The sequence below is a fragment of the Ambystoma mexicanum genome, chromosome 10 (assembly GCF_040938575.1).
Source record: "Ambystoma mexicanum isolate Mex_15411 chromosome 10, UKY_AmexF1_1, whole genome shotgun sequence".
In the NCBI taxonomy this organism is placed as follows: Eukaryota; Metazoa; Chordata; class Amphibia; order Caudata; family Ambystomatidae; genus Ambystoma; species Ambystoma mexicanum.
In genome coordinates, this window is record NC_090932.1 from 293,694,177 (window position 1) to 293,711,844 (window position 17,668).

The 17,668-nt window shown below is 43.8% G+C and overlaps 1 protein-coding gene across 2 annotated transcripts in view; it reads right to left on the reverse strand.

The window, feature by feature from the left end:
• Window positions 1-17,668, reverse strand: part of GPC1 (glypican 1) — a 409,732-nt gene that overhangs the window by 23,561 nt on the left and 368,503 nt on the right. For both annotated transcript variants that reach the window (XM_069617862.1, XM_069617863.1), the window contains one exon: window positions 14,701-14,834. In XM_069617862.1, coding sequence (XP_069473963.1) covers window positions 14,701-14,834 — 134 coding nt within the window. The remainder of the gene's footprint in view (window positions 1-14,700; window positions 14,835-17,668) is intronic.

A 17,668-nucleotide genomic window follows, 5' to 3' on the forward strand; every position in this document is an offset into this window, starting at 1 on the left:
ACCAACTCACTTATTCGGCCACCTGCTGCTCTGCCCAGTGATGCCTTATCTGCCATCTGGGAGAGGTGCACAAGAATGGAGCAGGAGAGGATGGAAGAGCTCACAAAGCCCCACCTGCAGCATGCCCGGGCAATGCTGGGTGCCGTGCAAGGGCTTCAAGACGAATGGCCAGTGAAATGGCACGTCAGAGTCTACAGTGGCGAACACTGTGGTTGGCTAGAGGTTGCAGGAACTTACAAGGCACTGCCATCTGGCCTGGAAAACATGAATAGGGCACTTCTCCTCATGATGCAACACATGCGTGGCCTGGAGTCTGTTAGCTCTGCCTCTGTTACCCTCACTGAAAGGTCACAAGCAGGTTGTCCCCGCAGGAGGTCAGTGTGCACTGCCCCTAACACACCAAAGGCGTCTTCAGGCCAAGAGAAGAGCTGTTAAAAATAATTGCCTGACACCAGGATGACATTGGGGATTGAGGGAGATGGGAGGGCATGGGTGTTGTGTACTGAGGGAGGTTAGAGGGCATGGGCGTTGGGTGTTGGGGATTGAGGGAGCTGGGAGGGCATGGGTGTTGGGTGTTGGGGATTGAGGGAGCTGGGAGGGCATGGGTGTTGTGTACTGAGGGAGGTGGGAGGGCATGGGCGTTGGGGATTGAGGGAGGTGGGAGTGCATGGGTTTCACAAAGTTAATATATAGAGTTTGTATAACAAGTAAAGAGCAGTAGTCTTTTGGGTTGTGTCATAGATTTTAATCCAGTGATTAACTATTTACAATATGCATTGTGGATATGGTTTTCAGAAAAAACTGTCTATCAATTCTTGATGCTGCATGAGCCCATCCCTTCCTTCTGCACAACCGTCCTGTGCTGGTCTGTCAGCCCATGTCTCGTCACTCTCCTCCTCTGAGTCTGCCTGTGCAACATCCCCCTCTGCAGGCAATGGTACATTCCTCGTGATGCACATATGATGCAGCATCACACACACAAGGACTATCTTCGCAACTGTCTCTGGACTGTACATAAGTGCCTCTCCAGTCTGGTGGAGGCACTGGAATCTACCTTTCAAAGGTCCAAATGGGCCTTCTATGCATACCCAGGTCTTTGTGTGTGCATTGTTGTAGGCAATTTCATGTGGCATCCCAGGGTTCCTTATTGGAGTCATAAGGCATGGTAGTAGTGGGTATCCAGAATCACCTGAAACAGTTACTTTCAAATAGTTAATGGTCATACTTCCCTGTCCTGACTAAGTGGTGCATGCTTTTAACTTCCATTCAGTTATTTGAGTACACTGTAGTGCCATCGGCTGTGGTTCCCTTGCATTTCAGAATTTGGAGTGACCTGTGCCCATCCTACTCTGCAGCATATCTATGTACACCCAAAGTCTGGATTCCCCAATTATCCGTGCACATCCTAATGTTTACTTTGCATGTTGCAGCCTTTGCTGCCTTTTTCTTGGCCATTGCGGTGTATTTGATGTGTGCCTGTGGCAGTGTGTTTGCTTGGCGTTTTGTATGTCCCTGACTGTTGTGTGGTACAGGGTATGGTGGAGTGCTTTCCTTTCTGCTACCATGGGTGGCCACCTGGGCCGGCATCATTACTGAGGGGTAGGAGAGGGAGCGCTCTACCGTAAAAATGTATTTTCAATGATGGTGTCCTGTGCATTCTCGGTCTCGTGGTCCCTTCAGCCAAACTGCTTTAGTATGGAGGGGGCATGGCATGGAGTGTTTGCGAGGCCATATGGGTCATGCCCGGGCATACTTTGTGCTACATGTGCAACTTTACCCCCCCCCTCCCTCAAACTCTCCCATCACTTCCACATTCACCTTTGTGGATACATACCTAGGATTCAAGTGTGCTGTCTTCTGTGGGTCTCCATGTACGCAGGAAGGGTGCTGCTTCTAAAAACCATGGCGTCATGACTTGAACTTGGGAAACAGGCACAGCAGGCTCAGCAGTTGGCCACAGTGAGGTCTGCATTGCATGTACATTGCACATTTAGGGTATGGTACTGTTTCCTATTTGGAAACACATGCTATGATACCTGGCGTGCCACCAATGTCACATGCGTGCAGACCAGAGCTGCTATTACATTGGGGAAGTGGGAAGTGGGCAATGGTGTTAAATCTGGCTTCGTGGCATGAACCTCTGCAGTGGTTCTGGGAAGTGAGATGTGCTGGTGCACGTTTCAGTAGTGCATCCGGCACTTGTCCCAGCAGTGTGGAAAATGTTGGTTGTGAAATGCTATGCAGCATGGCAACGGTGCGCTGATATGTGCCCGTGGCACAGAAGTGCAGTACTGATACCAACTTCAGCAGTGGTGGTATGGTTGTTCGTATGTTGATGGTATTTTCAATGTCCTGCTGGATAAGGGTGAAGAGCCTGCAATTGTTTGGTAGTTGAAGCGATACAGTGCTATACACTGTGCATCTGTCAGTATCCAGGGCGATGGTCTGACTCTGGGTATGGGTGGCCTCCTTCTCCTTTACCTTGTACCTGGTGGGTTCCGTGGTTGCTGCGGGTGTGCTATTCTCTTAGGCCAATATGTAGTAGAAGTTCTGGTGTATCGTAGTTGGTGACTGCCATGTGCTGCATGGTGCTTGGAAATGTGTTTGGGGAACGTGTGTCCCTTGCATACCCTGTTTGAGTCCGTTGAGTTGGGCGGTATTTCCACTTGTAATTCAGTGGAATTACAATTTCTATTCCTGGCGGTAATTTTGCTGGGTGAATTAGCACTGGGGCTAATTCGGATGGATTTCAGCGGTAATAGCGCTGGTGTTGATTCCATCGGTTCTAATTCGGCTGGAGGAATTAGCACCCATTTCCTGGAATGCTTAATTTGGCAGAGTGGGAAAAGTGGCAGAATTACCGACACTTTTACCCCTTACCTCCATACTTGTAAGGAGGCCCAAAATGTCTCAGGTATACAGATCCATAGATCATCAAGAACCTAGAAAACCCACCTGGACAGATGCCAGTTACTCCTGGTTCTGTGCTCATCAACAGTTAGGCATAACTCCTTGTGGGTCATTATAGGTTTGCCTGTATCCCACTGGTAACTGTGGTGGGAAACCGGCAAAGGTACCTACCGCTTCTGCCACCTGATATCCGGGTATTACCAGGATGTTACAGGCAGTGGAAAGAGTGGTAAATCCCCCTTCTACGGAGTGCAATAGTACTCCATGGAAGGGGATTGCAGGAATTACCAGCACTGGTATTACTGGTGCCGGTAATTCCTACATTCTATTGCTGGTGGGGGCCTGATTTACTTCCAACTCTTGGCCAGAGGTAAGTCCGTGACCCCCATCGGCAAACTTGTGTTTTCCCAGTGTGGTAAAAGTCCTGGTGACAGATTTATCAGCACTTTTACCAGCATTTCTACTGCACCAGGAAAACTGTAATGTACCCCCTTGTCTTTCTCCTCTCTTCTCCTAACTACACCACCCCCACACTTTCCCTTTCAGAGCCATAAGAGCATCTGGAGACAATAAATGGCAGTGGTGTGCAGTGTAAATCTCGATGACATCTCGTAACACAACACCACACAATGGGCCTCATTAGGACCCTGGCGGAGAGGGTATTACGCCAGCGTATTGCATGGCGTACCTCTCCGCCATACTACGAGTTCCCGTAGCGCCATGGAGGTTTTCTCCGCCTGGTTTTACCAGCCGGAGAAAACCATGGCGCTACGGGACCTCGTTGTTAATTACGCCACCGTATTTTACGGTGGCGTAATTAACTCCTTCCCCACTCCCATTATACCCTATGGGGCAAAAATGGGAATGGGGAAGGGCAGAATGGGGATTGGGGATTTACCGCTCCGCCGAGGTCGGAATGGGGCGGTAAATCCGCCAACCCCCATGGCGCTATCGGCGGCTTTCCGCCATGCTTCGCGGTGCATTTAGCACCGCGAAGTCCGCCTGGGTCGTAATGAGGCCCAATATAACATAATGTGACATGACATAGCATAGCATCTGTTTGGTTAGGCAGAGCAGCAGATAGGTGTTGGAAAAAGTAAGTGTAGTCTAAAGAATTAAGTGGCAAAGCTTATCTTGATTTTCAGATTTACTAAATGGCAGCAGCATTCAAAATGTCAATTTCCTCTTTAATACGAAATCAGGTACAAATGGTTTTATGTGTATAAAGCTCATTTGCATAGGACGCCAAGAATAGATTCTTACATGTGTTCATACATCACTCTTAAAAGGGGCATGACTTTTTACAAAGTAAAATGTCTTGCTCTTTACTATTATTCTTTTATCTTCTGTCGATTTTCCAGGCAAAAGCTCTTTCCATTTATTTTATTTTAACATTTTTGGAGGCATTTTCATTAGTTGGGCTGTCCTCTATTTTGGGACCTGTCTTCACTCCCTAAAACAGAAGTGCTATCAGTAGAGAGGAAGTGCAGTGTGATCAAGTCCCACTAGCTGTATTAATAGCAATACCAAAGGCATAAGCAGCACTAGCAATACTAACAGTCATACTGGTATTTCTACTATACCAATAGTAAAGTAGTACTGCCAGCATTTCCAGTGAAACTAATAATGGTAGTAGCAGTTAAACTAGCACCATCACCAGCAGTACTAATTGCACTAATACTATTCCTGCTACTAGTAGTAGCAGTAGCAGTGCCAACAGTAGTAACACTAGTTGCACTAGTGATACTACCAGTAGTGCTGTGACAGCTATAAGCAGTACCAACACCGGTATTGACACTACGGCATTTAGTAGTTGTAACAGTTTCCTTAATATTGGTATAATGACTACTGAAAGCCGTATTGAATGATCATTTTAATATTACAAGGTAGTACCAATAGTACTATTCATACTATGGCCACTAGGTTTGATACTAAGAGTAGTAGCAGCAACTATGACATCAGTTAGGTTAGTAGCAGTAGTATTGTTAGACCTACTGCTACTCATCATAATACTTGTAGTATCCAAAGTATAACCTGTAGTAGAAGTAGTAGCTTTAATGAAACTACCAGTAACAGCAATACAAAACACGGTCCTATAGTTATTGCTGCTAATACTACTACTAATCATTGTAGTAGCGTTCTGTCGTATTAGAGTTTGTACTAGAAATACTAGCACTATTAGTTTTCTTTTATAGTAGTGTTGGTGTCAGCACCCTTGGTAGTATGCAACTACTGCTTTTGGCATTATTACTATTCACAACAGCAGTAATAGCACCTACAGTAGTACCATTGGTAATTCTTGTGATAATGTTAGTGGCAGTAGGCATAGTAGTAGTAGTAGACACAGTAGTAGTAGTGTACATACTACTACTAATGATTTTACAATTGCTACTACTGGAGTAGTTTTAGTACTATTACTTGATGGTACTACTACTATTATTTACACTATTGGTAGCACTACTGCTACTATTGATATTAGTGGCCCTGCAGACTTGCTGGAATGTAAGAGAAGATGTCACATTTTACTGTACATCTCTGAAACTTTAAGGAGTTTTTCTCTGTCTCCGATTCCACTTTCTGTTCAAGGAACTGAACGCAGTTTACAAAATAACTGAAATAAAGAAGTTTACGAATATTTTAAAAATGAGAAAGAGGGCAAGAGGCTTTGTTTGTGAAATCGGCTGAGGACAAAACATCAAAAGTAAGAAACAACCTATTTTATTTTTGACAAAATGCATGACTTCTTTAAGCGGAAATCAAAGGGAAACGCTTGAACACATTTTGTAAAAACTGTTGGCACATAAGTAGAACGTTTTCACTAATAGTTATTTCAGATTATCTCCTATTATGGCACTTTCTGTTCCCTATTCTTTGAGGACATATTCACAGATACGGTGTCAAAGCTAGAAAGGGATTACATTTTCTAAACATTTACCAAAATTATGTTTTTGAATCCCTCAGCACCGGTGAGGAGGAAATAGGAACCTCATTCCTTATCTTAAAGCACATGCATACAGGTCACATATTGAGAACACAGAATTGACGAAGGACCTGCTCACTCTCACTTTTTGTTGGAGTTCAGCTATAAAAAAAATGTGTATGTTTCATTAACTAACTAACTGGGCTGTTTAGCATACTCAGTTAAACAAAGTCTATATTTATGGAAGAAATATAATAGGCCCTTAGAGTGAATGTACAAATTGGTCATCAGTGATTACCTAAAAAATGCCCACTTATTACTTATTGATTATCTCTACCATACTCTGAAAAAATGTATACATTTACACCCAAGAACAAAAAGTGTCGAAGATGCTAAGTAGAAGGAGCACATTTATGAAAGCACACTGCACACATTCAACAAGCCTAGCTAGTCCATACAACACATGAATACATTATATGCTATAACCTGTACGAATGCTGATAATGAAGCTCTGTTTGTCACAGAAAATTCCAGCTGGGTGGGAGGATGTAAGCATTAATAATCTACACACTGTAGCCATGGATTTAAGGTATTGGGAGACTGAAAGGATTGGCTTCTTGCAGCAGACTCATTTCTACACTTTAGTTAAACTGAATTATCTGGAAACCTATACCAGGTTGCATACCAGTAGGGGCCACTGTGCATTGGTCTTCTTATTTGGAATACTGTAACATAGAAGAGAATACTTCTGGTAAAAGTGTCTCATCTTCTACAATATGAGGACCGAACAAGTAATGACAGATTCCACAGTGCAGACTTGATACACTAATGACATCTATATAGCCTGGAATGACTCAGATCAAGAGTTAATGAAATTCAATGAAAGAATGAATACCCTATATCCAACAATTACATTTTCCTAAATGGTATCCAGAAAAGTACAAGTTTGGGATACTGAGCTTTCTGTAAATGATCAAACACAATTAAAATGTCAATAGAATTACAGGTTGTCATTACATTCTGTAAGCAAAATCAATGCAACTTCCGCAAGTGATTACAACTCTACCTTGAACTCAACTTTTAAGAGTGAAACACATTTCCAGCACAGATGAGAATTTTGAAGAAGATGACATAAATATGTAGATCAATTTTTTGGAGCGAGGAAACATGAAACCTGTGTTACAAACTAAGTACAAAAATTGCACAACCACACTGTGCATACACGTTCAATTTAGATGGATAGAGCATTTAATTTCAGTGAAAACAGCTGACACGTGTTTCGACCACAAAGTCTTCTTCCATCTTGTATCCTGTAAGGTAGACTAAAACAGTAATTGCCACTTGGTCCAATAGGTTTACCCCAGGATTACAAGTGGTGGCAGGGTGGTTTAAGTCCCCATCCATGGGGAATTTTGGTGCAATTACCTCCTTGGAGTAAAAGAGATGGATATACCTCCTCCTGGAGGTAAATCCAGCTTCAGACTAGAGGTAAATCCTCCACTTTTCCTTCAAAAACGGGTGGAATTACCACTGGGTAATTTTGCCTGTGGCAATTCCATCAAAACATATCATTTTGGCAGTGTGGAAAAAGGGGACGAAATTCCAATAACCCCCAAAAAGCAGCAGTAACATAATTACCCCCACTTTATAATCCTTCCACCAAAGTTAGAATGAGGTCCAATGTCATGACAGGTTTCACACAATGCAGGTAAAGCAGACTTTACAGGGCATATTTTGCATTCTTAGCAATAATGGTGAAGGGCATAAAAGCACATATAAGCACACACGCACGCATATAAACAGGTAATCCCCCCCCCACACCTTGCACACCTGTCTTGGGATCCTCCATGTTACCTGAAGGATCGATGGCCGAAAAAAGCTAATGTCCTCTGGGGCAAGATTCTACTAAGAAAGTACGGGCCGCGATTACACCAATTATGTAAGAAGGCTTGAGTGGGGGTTGTTTTCTATAGAGAATCACCTTTTCCACAACCCCAGTATGCACCCCTGCGATGTGATATGCCCTGCCAAAGACTAACAAGGGTATGTCCCCTCCCATTACCAGGACGAACTATAGGGTCACGGATTTGTTCAATGCTTGAACCGGATGCAACATTTTGTTGACTTCTTTCTGATGAGTAAAGTTAGCGAGATGAGGTTATACATAAACAAAATGGCAGCCATACTGAACCCATTAAGCTCAGTTCAATTGGATGCAACAAATCAACTGTGGGTGACACTGAGCATGCAGTTACTGACACCAGCATCCCACAAAGAGAAACCTTGCTTACAATCAGAAAAGTACTAACGCAATCTGTGAAAACAACTCAGATTCTAATGCAAAACGCATGAATAGCATTCATTAAAGAACTATTTCATCTTTAAGATCCACTTCTGGAAGCAGATTTCTAGAACAGCCATGAAGGCAATGTGTGGCTCCTGTCCGGCTAACCTGTACGTGCATGATTTAGAAAAAAAGGCACATTTACAAGAGCAATCAACGCAAGAACACAATCTCAGGTGTTTCAGAAACCTAGATCATGTTCTTTGTATAATATCATGGGCAATGAACAACAGACAAGACCCAGCCGGGGTAAGGATTTACAGAGCTTTAGTCTTTCTCTTCTTAAAGTTGCTGTACTCAAAAGCAAAATAATGCAGTGTGTTGAACAGAACGCCAACCTAATTACAACATTCCCACAGGTTATCCTAAACTGGCCATTTCTGCCTTTCCCCAAGAGTTCTTCAAACAGTTTCTTCAAGTTAATTAATGGTCCTCCCTGGAACTGTGAGGATGTTTTCTCCTTCCAGACTCTGTGGGAATCGAGTCAAACAGCTCTGCCGTCCCCCTCTCTCTCTTTTACAATGCCTCTGGGAAGTTACCAAAGTTCTTGCTCAACAAAAAGAAAAAAACGTTCAAACTCCCAAAGGTTTCCTTGTACACTTCGCCAAATGTCATGGCAGCTCTGGGCTCCCCATTACTCACAGTCTCTAGGGTCCTCTCCCTGACAATAGTCTGGTGGGAAACAAACACCTCCGATCTCCCTCCAGGTCCAGTAGACATTTCTGTGTCTCAGACATAAATTGTAGATTCACGTGGAGCTTCGCTTTCACTTTGTTGCAGAGCCATGTAGGGTTTCTTGTCAAAGTGACTGCAAAGGAGCTTAAGAGGGCCTTGTCAGCCTCTTTCCTAGAGTCCTGATTTCTACTCTCTGCACCATCTTTCTACTCCTCCTCTGGGCCTGACCAACCTCAATGCCACGTGCTTGTGCCTCCTCTCACCGTGGGTTTAACCCTTCTGATCAGAGTCTTACTCCTACACCCTGCCCTGGGCAATGGATGCCCTCTCCTTTCTTCCTGTTCTTCTATAACCCTTCCGGTTTCTCCTGGTTCCCAACTTCCTCCTGGTGCCCTCCTCCTTTCACCTCCAGATGTCTTGCTCCTACTACCTCCTGATATCTCCCTTCTGTCATCTCCTGATGAGGCGTGGAACAAAATGTTTTACCGTGCACACCCTCATTTCCATTTAACGTTTACCTCTACCAAATCTGAGCTAACTTTACACAAGGTGGACATATCTCGGTGGGTTACCAGTCAATTGGTCAAAAACATTTGGTCGACAGGACAACTGGTCGACACCATTTGGTCGAATGCCAAATGGTCGAATTCTTTTTTTTTTTTTACCCTTTTTTTGTTTTTTTTTGGGGGGGTCCCACCCCCAACCCCCTTTTTTTTCTTTTTTTTCCCCCACACGAAAACCCACAAAACACATATATATAAAAAAAAAAATTCGACCATTTGGCATTCGACCAAATGGTGTCGACCAAATTGCAGTCGACCAGTTTGCTGTCGACCAATTGACTGGACACCATCTCGGTGACCATCGGCCATAAAGGCGGGTTAACGTCGAAACTAGTTGGTCCGTCAGATCATATCTATCCTACTCCACATCCTTTCTCTGGTCTGTCTAGGTGAACACCGGGACAATGACAGGAGGAACATTACATTTCCTGGTCTTGGGTCAGGACGTTACCCTACAAAGGATGACACAGCCCCATAGATGGCAGACCAGAGAACATGATTGGCTTTAAAGAAAAAATAAAGGTTTGATTGAAACATCCTGATGACGATATTCATATGAATTCAACAGTTATGATTTATTCCCTCTTTAGAATTTTGAAATATGCAGGCGCCCCTCTATGCTTTTCACTGTTTATCTGAATTTACCATCAATGAGATTCACTTGTACTAGACACTTAATAGAGTTGTCATATGCAAGTTACCCTAGTATGCGCACGACCAATTGCAATGCCCTGTTGGGGGGTGCCAGGAGGGAAGATATTTTCAGGTTGCAAAAAATCCAAAATGTGTTTGTTCGCATTGTTTACAGTATGAAATGGTACGAACCGACCACTCTTGCCAGGAAGGAGTTGCACTGGTTGCCTATATCAGCCAGGATCTCTTTCAAAATATTGACTCTTTGTCACAATTGCATTTATGGGTCTGCACCCAGTAATTTAAAGGGAAGAGTCTCTATATACCAGCCTACCAGAAATCTTTGATCAACCTCTGCCCAGCTCTTAAAATTGCGAGGACCAAGAGAGCACGTGGAAATGGACGCTCCTTTCCAGTGCTTGTGGCATATTCATGGAATTCTCTACCTCTTGCACTTAGAGAAGAAACTAATCACTTGGCTTTTAGAAAGTCCTTGAAAATGATACTGTTTACTTAATCATCAGCCATCCTCACTGTCCTCTCTCCTGCTTGTGAGTGAGCGCCTGGATGCCTTAGGGCTTTGGCACTATATAAATGTTATAACATAACAAAGCACAAATATGCTTTCTTGGACCACTGTTCACTTAACTTTAAAAAATATTTTGAAAAAAAGTACTATTATGGGTCCATAACCCTCAACTAGTATCAACCGAGCCTCATATTTTCTCAGGGGCCAAAAGTGTTCTTCGTGGGCCTAGGAATAGGGCACTGCCATAGTCAAGATGAAAATGAACTACAGTCTCAACCAATTGTAGAATGCAAATTATATATGTACATTATGATGTGAAAGATATGGAAAAGTATATTTGGTTTACGAGGACCATCACACCAAAACGTGAACCATCACAATGTTGGCATATCTTTAAAACTCTATGTACACATCTGCAAAACAGCAGTAGGACAATGATACACAACTATGGATGAGACACAACTGGAGGAAAGGTCTTTAGCTGCTTCTAATAATTCTGACAGATCTCACTGTCCGTACGTGAAACGGGGGCCATTTTTATAAATGGCCGCTGAATTCCCTGTGAAAGACAGAGGGAGGGATTTTGTTTTCTCCAAATGTGGGCACTCAAGATGACAAAATGATTGATGTCCTCCTCCTGTCTGACCTTAGCCATTTTAATTGAACCTCAATTCAATGCAAGGGTGTAAATATTTCAATAATAAGCTGTGGTGGGGGAATTGGGCATAAAGAATAAAACTCAAGCAACCAATAAAAGTGAGTGCAGTAAAGGTGAGTAATAAGTCAGCAGGCTACAAAAAGAGAGTCATTATGTTTTTCCTTTTCTCTGTTTTGCAATAAATCAGCGAGGTGTGTGCTATTCAATTGAAATTGTTTGCATTGAATGGCTGCATTGGGTGTGGCTGGAGGCAAGATGACCTTCACTAAAATGCCCTAAACCCTGGTTGACTCCTCATAATGCTTGTCCACCTGAAAGCGTGAGGTGTGTTTATAGTTAAGGGATGCACGCAGGAAGTCCTAGCTGAATGGGTTCGAACACCAGGCATGCAACCTCAAATACCAGCCTGGTTTCCAATGTGAGGATCGGCGTAAAGGTCAAATGTTCGGCTCCCTGTAGATTTCACAGGTGCCATCATGCAGTGCAGCCTTGTGACTGATTTTCTGTATTCTTACAATGTAGAAAATAGTGTACTGAACTGTTACCATAATGGTAGACAATATTGGGACACACCTTGCCAGCAAGGTCTACTGTCCCCTACAAGAAAACACCCCACTCTCAGACTTCCAAACTAGGTGAGAGAGTCTTAAGGCAAGACTGAGAATACAAGTAAAAGTGAGGAAAATAATTCTAAAACACGGGGTACAATCTCACTGAGAGCTTCTCAAGAGTCTTCTTTCTGGTGCTACAGACATTGCATGGGTTTCCATTATGATCCTGGCCTGGTATCTGAACAAGGTTTGCCGGTAAGTCCAAGAGTGCAGGTGATGTAGGCCATGGTTCTTTTGTGCCTTGATTGGTATAACTGTCTCCCAATCAGCTGGCTGTGAAGTTCTAGCTGTCATGGCGTCCAGGAAAAAGTAAATGGGAGACATACACTTGGGGGTTTCAGGGTCCTCCCTTTGGAACTGTCTTCCAGTTTCCATCAGATCCTTAGACAATCCTCTCCACAAACGATTGAAAACTTTGCTCTTCGGGAAATATGTCATACAAGAAGCCTGAATGTTCATGGCTAATGAGACTGACGATTTCCTGTGTTTGTTGCACTTGAGGTCTCCTATTCGCGCCTGGGTTTTCATGGGCACTTAGACTTCAGTTTCCTGTATTGGTTCCTCAGGATGTCTCCTGTCCCCACCTGAGCTGTCATGGTCACTTATACCTCTGGTTTTCCTGTATTTGGTCCCCTGGATTTCTCCCACCGTAGGGATCATAGCCTCTCAGATGGCTGTTCTCTGTATATGTTCCCCTGGACCTCTGCAGTCCTATCTGAGCTTTCACTGCCTCTTGGAATACCTTTCTTCCTAGATCTCCCTTGTGAACTCCTTGCCTTTTAATCATTCCTCTGGATGCCTTTTAATCATTCCCTCTACTCGTGACTAAACCCTTCCTCTTACTTCTCCCTTACACTTAACAGATTTCTCTCTATTTAACATGCACTTCTCCCCTAGCCATCACCCCTGCACTTAAGAGACCTGAATGCTTCCAAAGCCTGAGAAAGATCAGATTCCCTCCTTTCCCTGGCCTTTGCTTTAGCGGTGCTATAAGAGGCAGTGCCCATGGTTGCCGTCTTACAAAGCTCCAGTAAATAAATTAAACAAATAAGTCCATTTGCAGGATTGTAATAGCCTGTTTCTTGGCAAAGAACTGGAAGATCTCTCCCTAAGTGATAGGATGGGGCAGGATGCCTCTAAACAATGTAGAGACTCTCCAAATTCTATAAAAATACTACCCCAAACCAGGCTTGAGAATCCCACATTAAGGTAGCGAAAGCAGAGCAACACTCTTATAAAAATTAGGAACTTAAAACATCCCAGGGATAGTGCCAGGCTAAGGCAGTGGGTCTGGGGCCGAGTCAGATAACTAGTATCATATGGATTAGCCCAACCCTAAAGCAAGCCTAAAGCTTATAGCTCCGCCATAAGGAAGGTAGTCTGCACATAATGCAAAGAGACGAATAGGAGAGGCACTTCAGGTAATAGAAACAACCTTGAGCTATGTACAAATTAAACAAACAGAATGGAGAGACTCGAGAAGATCCAATCCAAAGGAGCTCCAAATCCATGAGCCTAGAGAAAGAATCCATGACCCAAGAGGGAGAGTCAAGGCTGAGGCGGGGTACCCAAGATCAAGTAGAGGAACCTTAAGGTCAAGATGGGAGACTCTCAAAGACAAGAGGGAGGGAATCTTTAAGCAAGGAAGAGACTTATGAGCCGAGAACAGCATCCTGGAGACAAGAGTGAGACTATTGAGCCAAGGGAGATATTTATGCAAATACTGCCTGAATCTTAACATAATGGGCAAAAAAGTACTCAGTAAACAAGGTGGTGACGGTTGCTTGTAAAACGGAGCAGATACTACCCAGTAAAATATTTCAGGTCTTAAAAAATGATATGCCTAGAAGGACAATACATGTTACATATCTATTATTAGAGAATGGGAGAAATGGCAACCAAGACAACTCCAGTGAGGATATATCATTCATTCATCATGTTTGGTTTATTTCGGCACTGACATAAAAACCATATACAGAAATACAAATTAAGACCAACAATTATCAATTCTCCCTCCCTCAAACCTCCCCGCCCCGGTAAAAATAAACTCCATAGACTACAATAGATTACATAATTTCATGAGTTCACGAGAAAGGGAAAAATGGCAACCAAGTCAACTCCAGTGAGGCTATGTTAATTACAAGGCACTGTTGTAGCTATTCCTATTATTCACTGTTAACACCCGGTTGGGGCGGGGGGGTCAAGGGCCTACCAGCCAGTCAGGAAGCTTGGAAGAGGGGCTTTACCTCATGGCTCCGAGCCTCCTCAGAAGCAGGAGGCTACCATTATCCCTGATGGGGTGCAGGTAAGTGGCTGCCATGGAAAGAGAGACGGGACTACATGTATTTCTCTTCTCCTTTGGCCATAGTTGCCATATTGTGTATTATTTTAAGTTGAGAAACGACAACCATGTAGTTCTTCAACTAAATAAAAAAGATCAGCATTGCGGGATGCTGATAGCAATACATCCAGGTGGGGGCATTACTTGGTGTGGTATGGTAATGTCCCGGGGCTACCTTTAATGCCCTCGCTTTGCTCAGGCCTGTCACTCAGTTGGGGTCATCACCTGAAACGGTAGTGCCCCGCCCATTGGATTTATTGCTTAATTAAGTGGCCGAGAGGAAAATACACGAGGCCATCCTGGGTGGCCCTTTACTGACAGAGTATACCTCTGATATAACAGCCCCAGTTGTTTCTGAAGGGTTGTGGATAGAGGTTATTGTGGGAGAGATGTGTCTATTGGGTTAGGCCTATCGGATGGGCACCCTGCCAGTAAACCTGCAACAGCATGTATCCTTACGTTAATACTTAACATATTCCACTCTATAATTTAGTGCAACAAAAACAGTCATCTCACCTGCCCCGGGCCATCCCATTCCAACATTTGTCTTCGTTCGTTGATGCTGCTGTTACCTTCTCATTACAAAGAGCGTTTGGGAGAATGACCCAGTAGTCTTTGAGGTCTTTCAGCTTTCCTTTGGCATTTGCAACCTAAAAGACACCAACACGTTAACTGTAGGCACCTCTGCTCAGCCATGCGAGTACACGCTACTTCCAGAAGAAAACCACGCACATCTGTACTCGGCGCAACAGCTGGCTAACTGCGGAGGTTTTTCCCTTCATGGATGGAGATTAAGGCACTGATTCATGGATTATTTGCGCCAAAAGAAACGGGATTTGTGCGCCATTCTGCCCACAAATCCCCGTTTGTTAAACAGGGATTTGCGGGCAGAATGGTGCACAAATCCCATTTTTTTCGGTGCATATAATCCATGAATCATCCATTTAATTTCTCATGATTTCGCAATTTCTGTTACTTAAATTCTACACATTAGCCATTTACATGCAAAGTAGTTTCTGTTTTACTTGAAGCACACCTTACTTTTTTTTAAGTGAATTTCCTTACCATAAACCAGTTTTGGGTGCAGTGTAGTAAGCCTGCCTTACAAACAGGGGTGTTGCTAGGTCTGTAAAAGACCCGGGGCTATGCTGATGTCGGAAATGTCGGGACTGGGGGCTAGCTAGCCTTTTGGCTGTAGCTCCTGAGATTCTATCCGGGACTACAACCAAAAGATCAGGGGCTATAGCACCCTTCGCCCCCCCCTAGCAACGCCTCTGCTTACAAAAGACCTTTAACTTGCGTCAATTCTGACAACATGATGCTTCCAATCTGCAATCTATTAATAATAAAACTGATGGTGAGGTTGAACACATGTCTGAGTTTGCTTTTGCTCTTGCACAAAGAGGGTGTGACTTTTTGCCTGTGCCACTGTTTGGGGGTGAGAGCCAACGCCTAATTTTCATATGGTGTATCACAATCTGTAGGGGTTCAACAGGGGACGCCACAGGCTGTAAACCAATGGAATGGAAGCTATCGCCGGCGCTAGCATCCACCATGCTTCTGTGTTGTGGAGACTGATGCTTCTTAATTAACTGTTTAATTGTAGATTTCTTACCTACAGCTAAACACAAGGAGTGACGGCTGGAAGGTTTCGAATTCATCATAACCTCTGGCATTGCTCTGGGCAACCCTCCAGACCATCGTTCTTCAGCTTGCCAAACCATTACCGTAAGAGGAAAGACCATATGCAGTTATCTGTTGCCCATGCACATGGGAGACAGTCGTTTTAGAATTGGCAAATGGGCGCTGATTTGGCCTGTGCGTTGAAATAGAGAAATATAGGAAATACATCTCATAGAAGTGTTAAAGCAGCACGTGGTTGCATGACTTGCTGCCGGTTGTTCATGGACCTTTCAGCTGATGGCCCGAGTCCCCCACAGGTGCCTTGATATGCTGACGATAGACAGTGGCTTGCTGGAGACGCTGGCGCCATGTCTCTACTAAACTCCACCCACTCCCTACTAATCTGTCTACCATTCCCTATCAACTCCTCTTCAAAGTGAATTGCCCAACAAATAATCAATTCTAAAAGACCATGACACTACGTCAAAAGGTAGATTCCACAGATTCTAAGCTGCACAACCATTTCTGAGCACTTAATGCAACTTGTGATCGCTAAGCACTTAGCGGCCCACTCTAAAAGAGGCACATTAGGTGCAGGATCACAGGTGATACATTTTGATTTTTGCTTCAGGGGCCTTACTTATGTTACACTTACTGGCTCCTTAACACTAGAAGTATTGTCAGCAGTGTTGAGAAATGTCTGTTTTGGGTTGATTAAGCTATGCATAAAGTAGCGCAGCCTTGTAAGACAAAGACAATTTTCTTGCTTGCTTTTGGGCTAATTTGCATACCCACAATGCCTTGCTGATGTGACTCTGAGTTGGAGGTGTACTTCCAGCGATGGTTACTAGGTCGCGTTGTGGAATGTGTGACTTGGCAGTTGTCTTAAGGTGCATACAGGCAATTGTTTTGTAACACTGATGTTGCTATCACAAAAGCTAAGATACATGCATGTAGTGGCGGCTGGTAATTTTACTACTGGCAAGGCAAGGCAAGGCAGAATGTATAAGCATAAACGACGAGCATAGCGAGATAAACCAAAACTATCAAGAGGGTTCAGGGGTTTCATCCTACAGCAATTATATGGTGCATTTTGCACCACAGTTTCTGTGAATAATTGGCTAAATGGTCACACAGTCTGCCGTTGGTTTTGGTAATACATGAACAAATCCAAAAGATACATTGCACTGGAGCATTTTCCAATACATTTTCATTATGCCTTTCTCGACAATATATGTCAGTATAAAAAAACATTTTCATGCTGGCTGCCCATTCACGTCCATGCTGGATGCAGCAATATATGCCAGATACCTCACACAAGAACATGCTCGATTGACTTTGCCAGCAGGTAATGCAACGCCAGTAAAAGAAAACATATACTGACTGGCTGCACCAACGTAAGCCATTATGGTCTCGCAAGAGCACTCATCATGTTGGCTTTAACGTTGATGCCAGTAAAAAATGCCATGCCACAGAAAACATGTCCCGACTGGCTGCAGCAATGTACACTCATCTTGCCTGTAAAAATGGAACTGGACAAATGTATGCCACCTCCCTAGTAATGGTCTGCTCCATGTCTGGCCTAAAAAAAGGGTTTGTACGATCAGACCTAAGAAAAAGGTCCGACCATACAAAAAGCCACAAAAATGCTACCTATGCTTTGTGGTATAGTGAACGGGGTGTTGTGGGGGACACCCCCTCAGCACACCCGCAAAAAAAAAAAACAGGGGCTGCAGGGGTGTCCCCCGCAACACCCCTCTCACTATACTTTACAGTGTAGTGAGCAGGGGTTGCGGGGGAAACCCCTGCAGCCCCTGTAGTATGTAAGTGTGTTCGCATGAGAAAGGTGCAAACTTTTGGT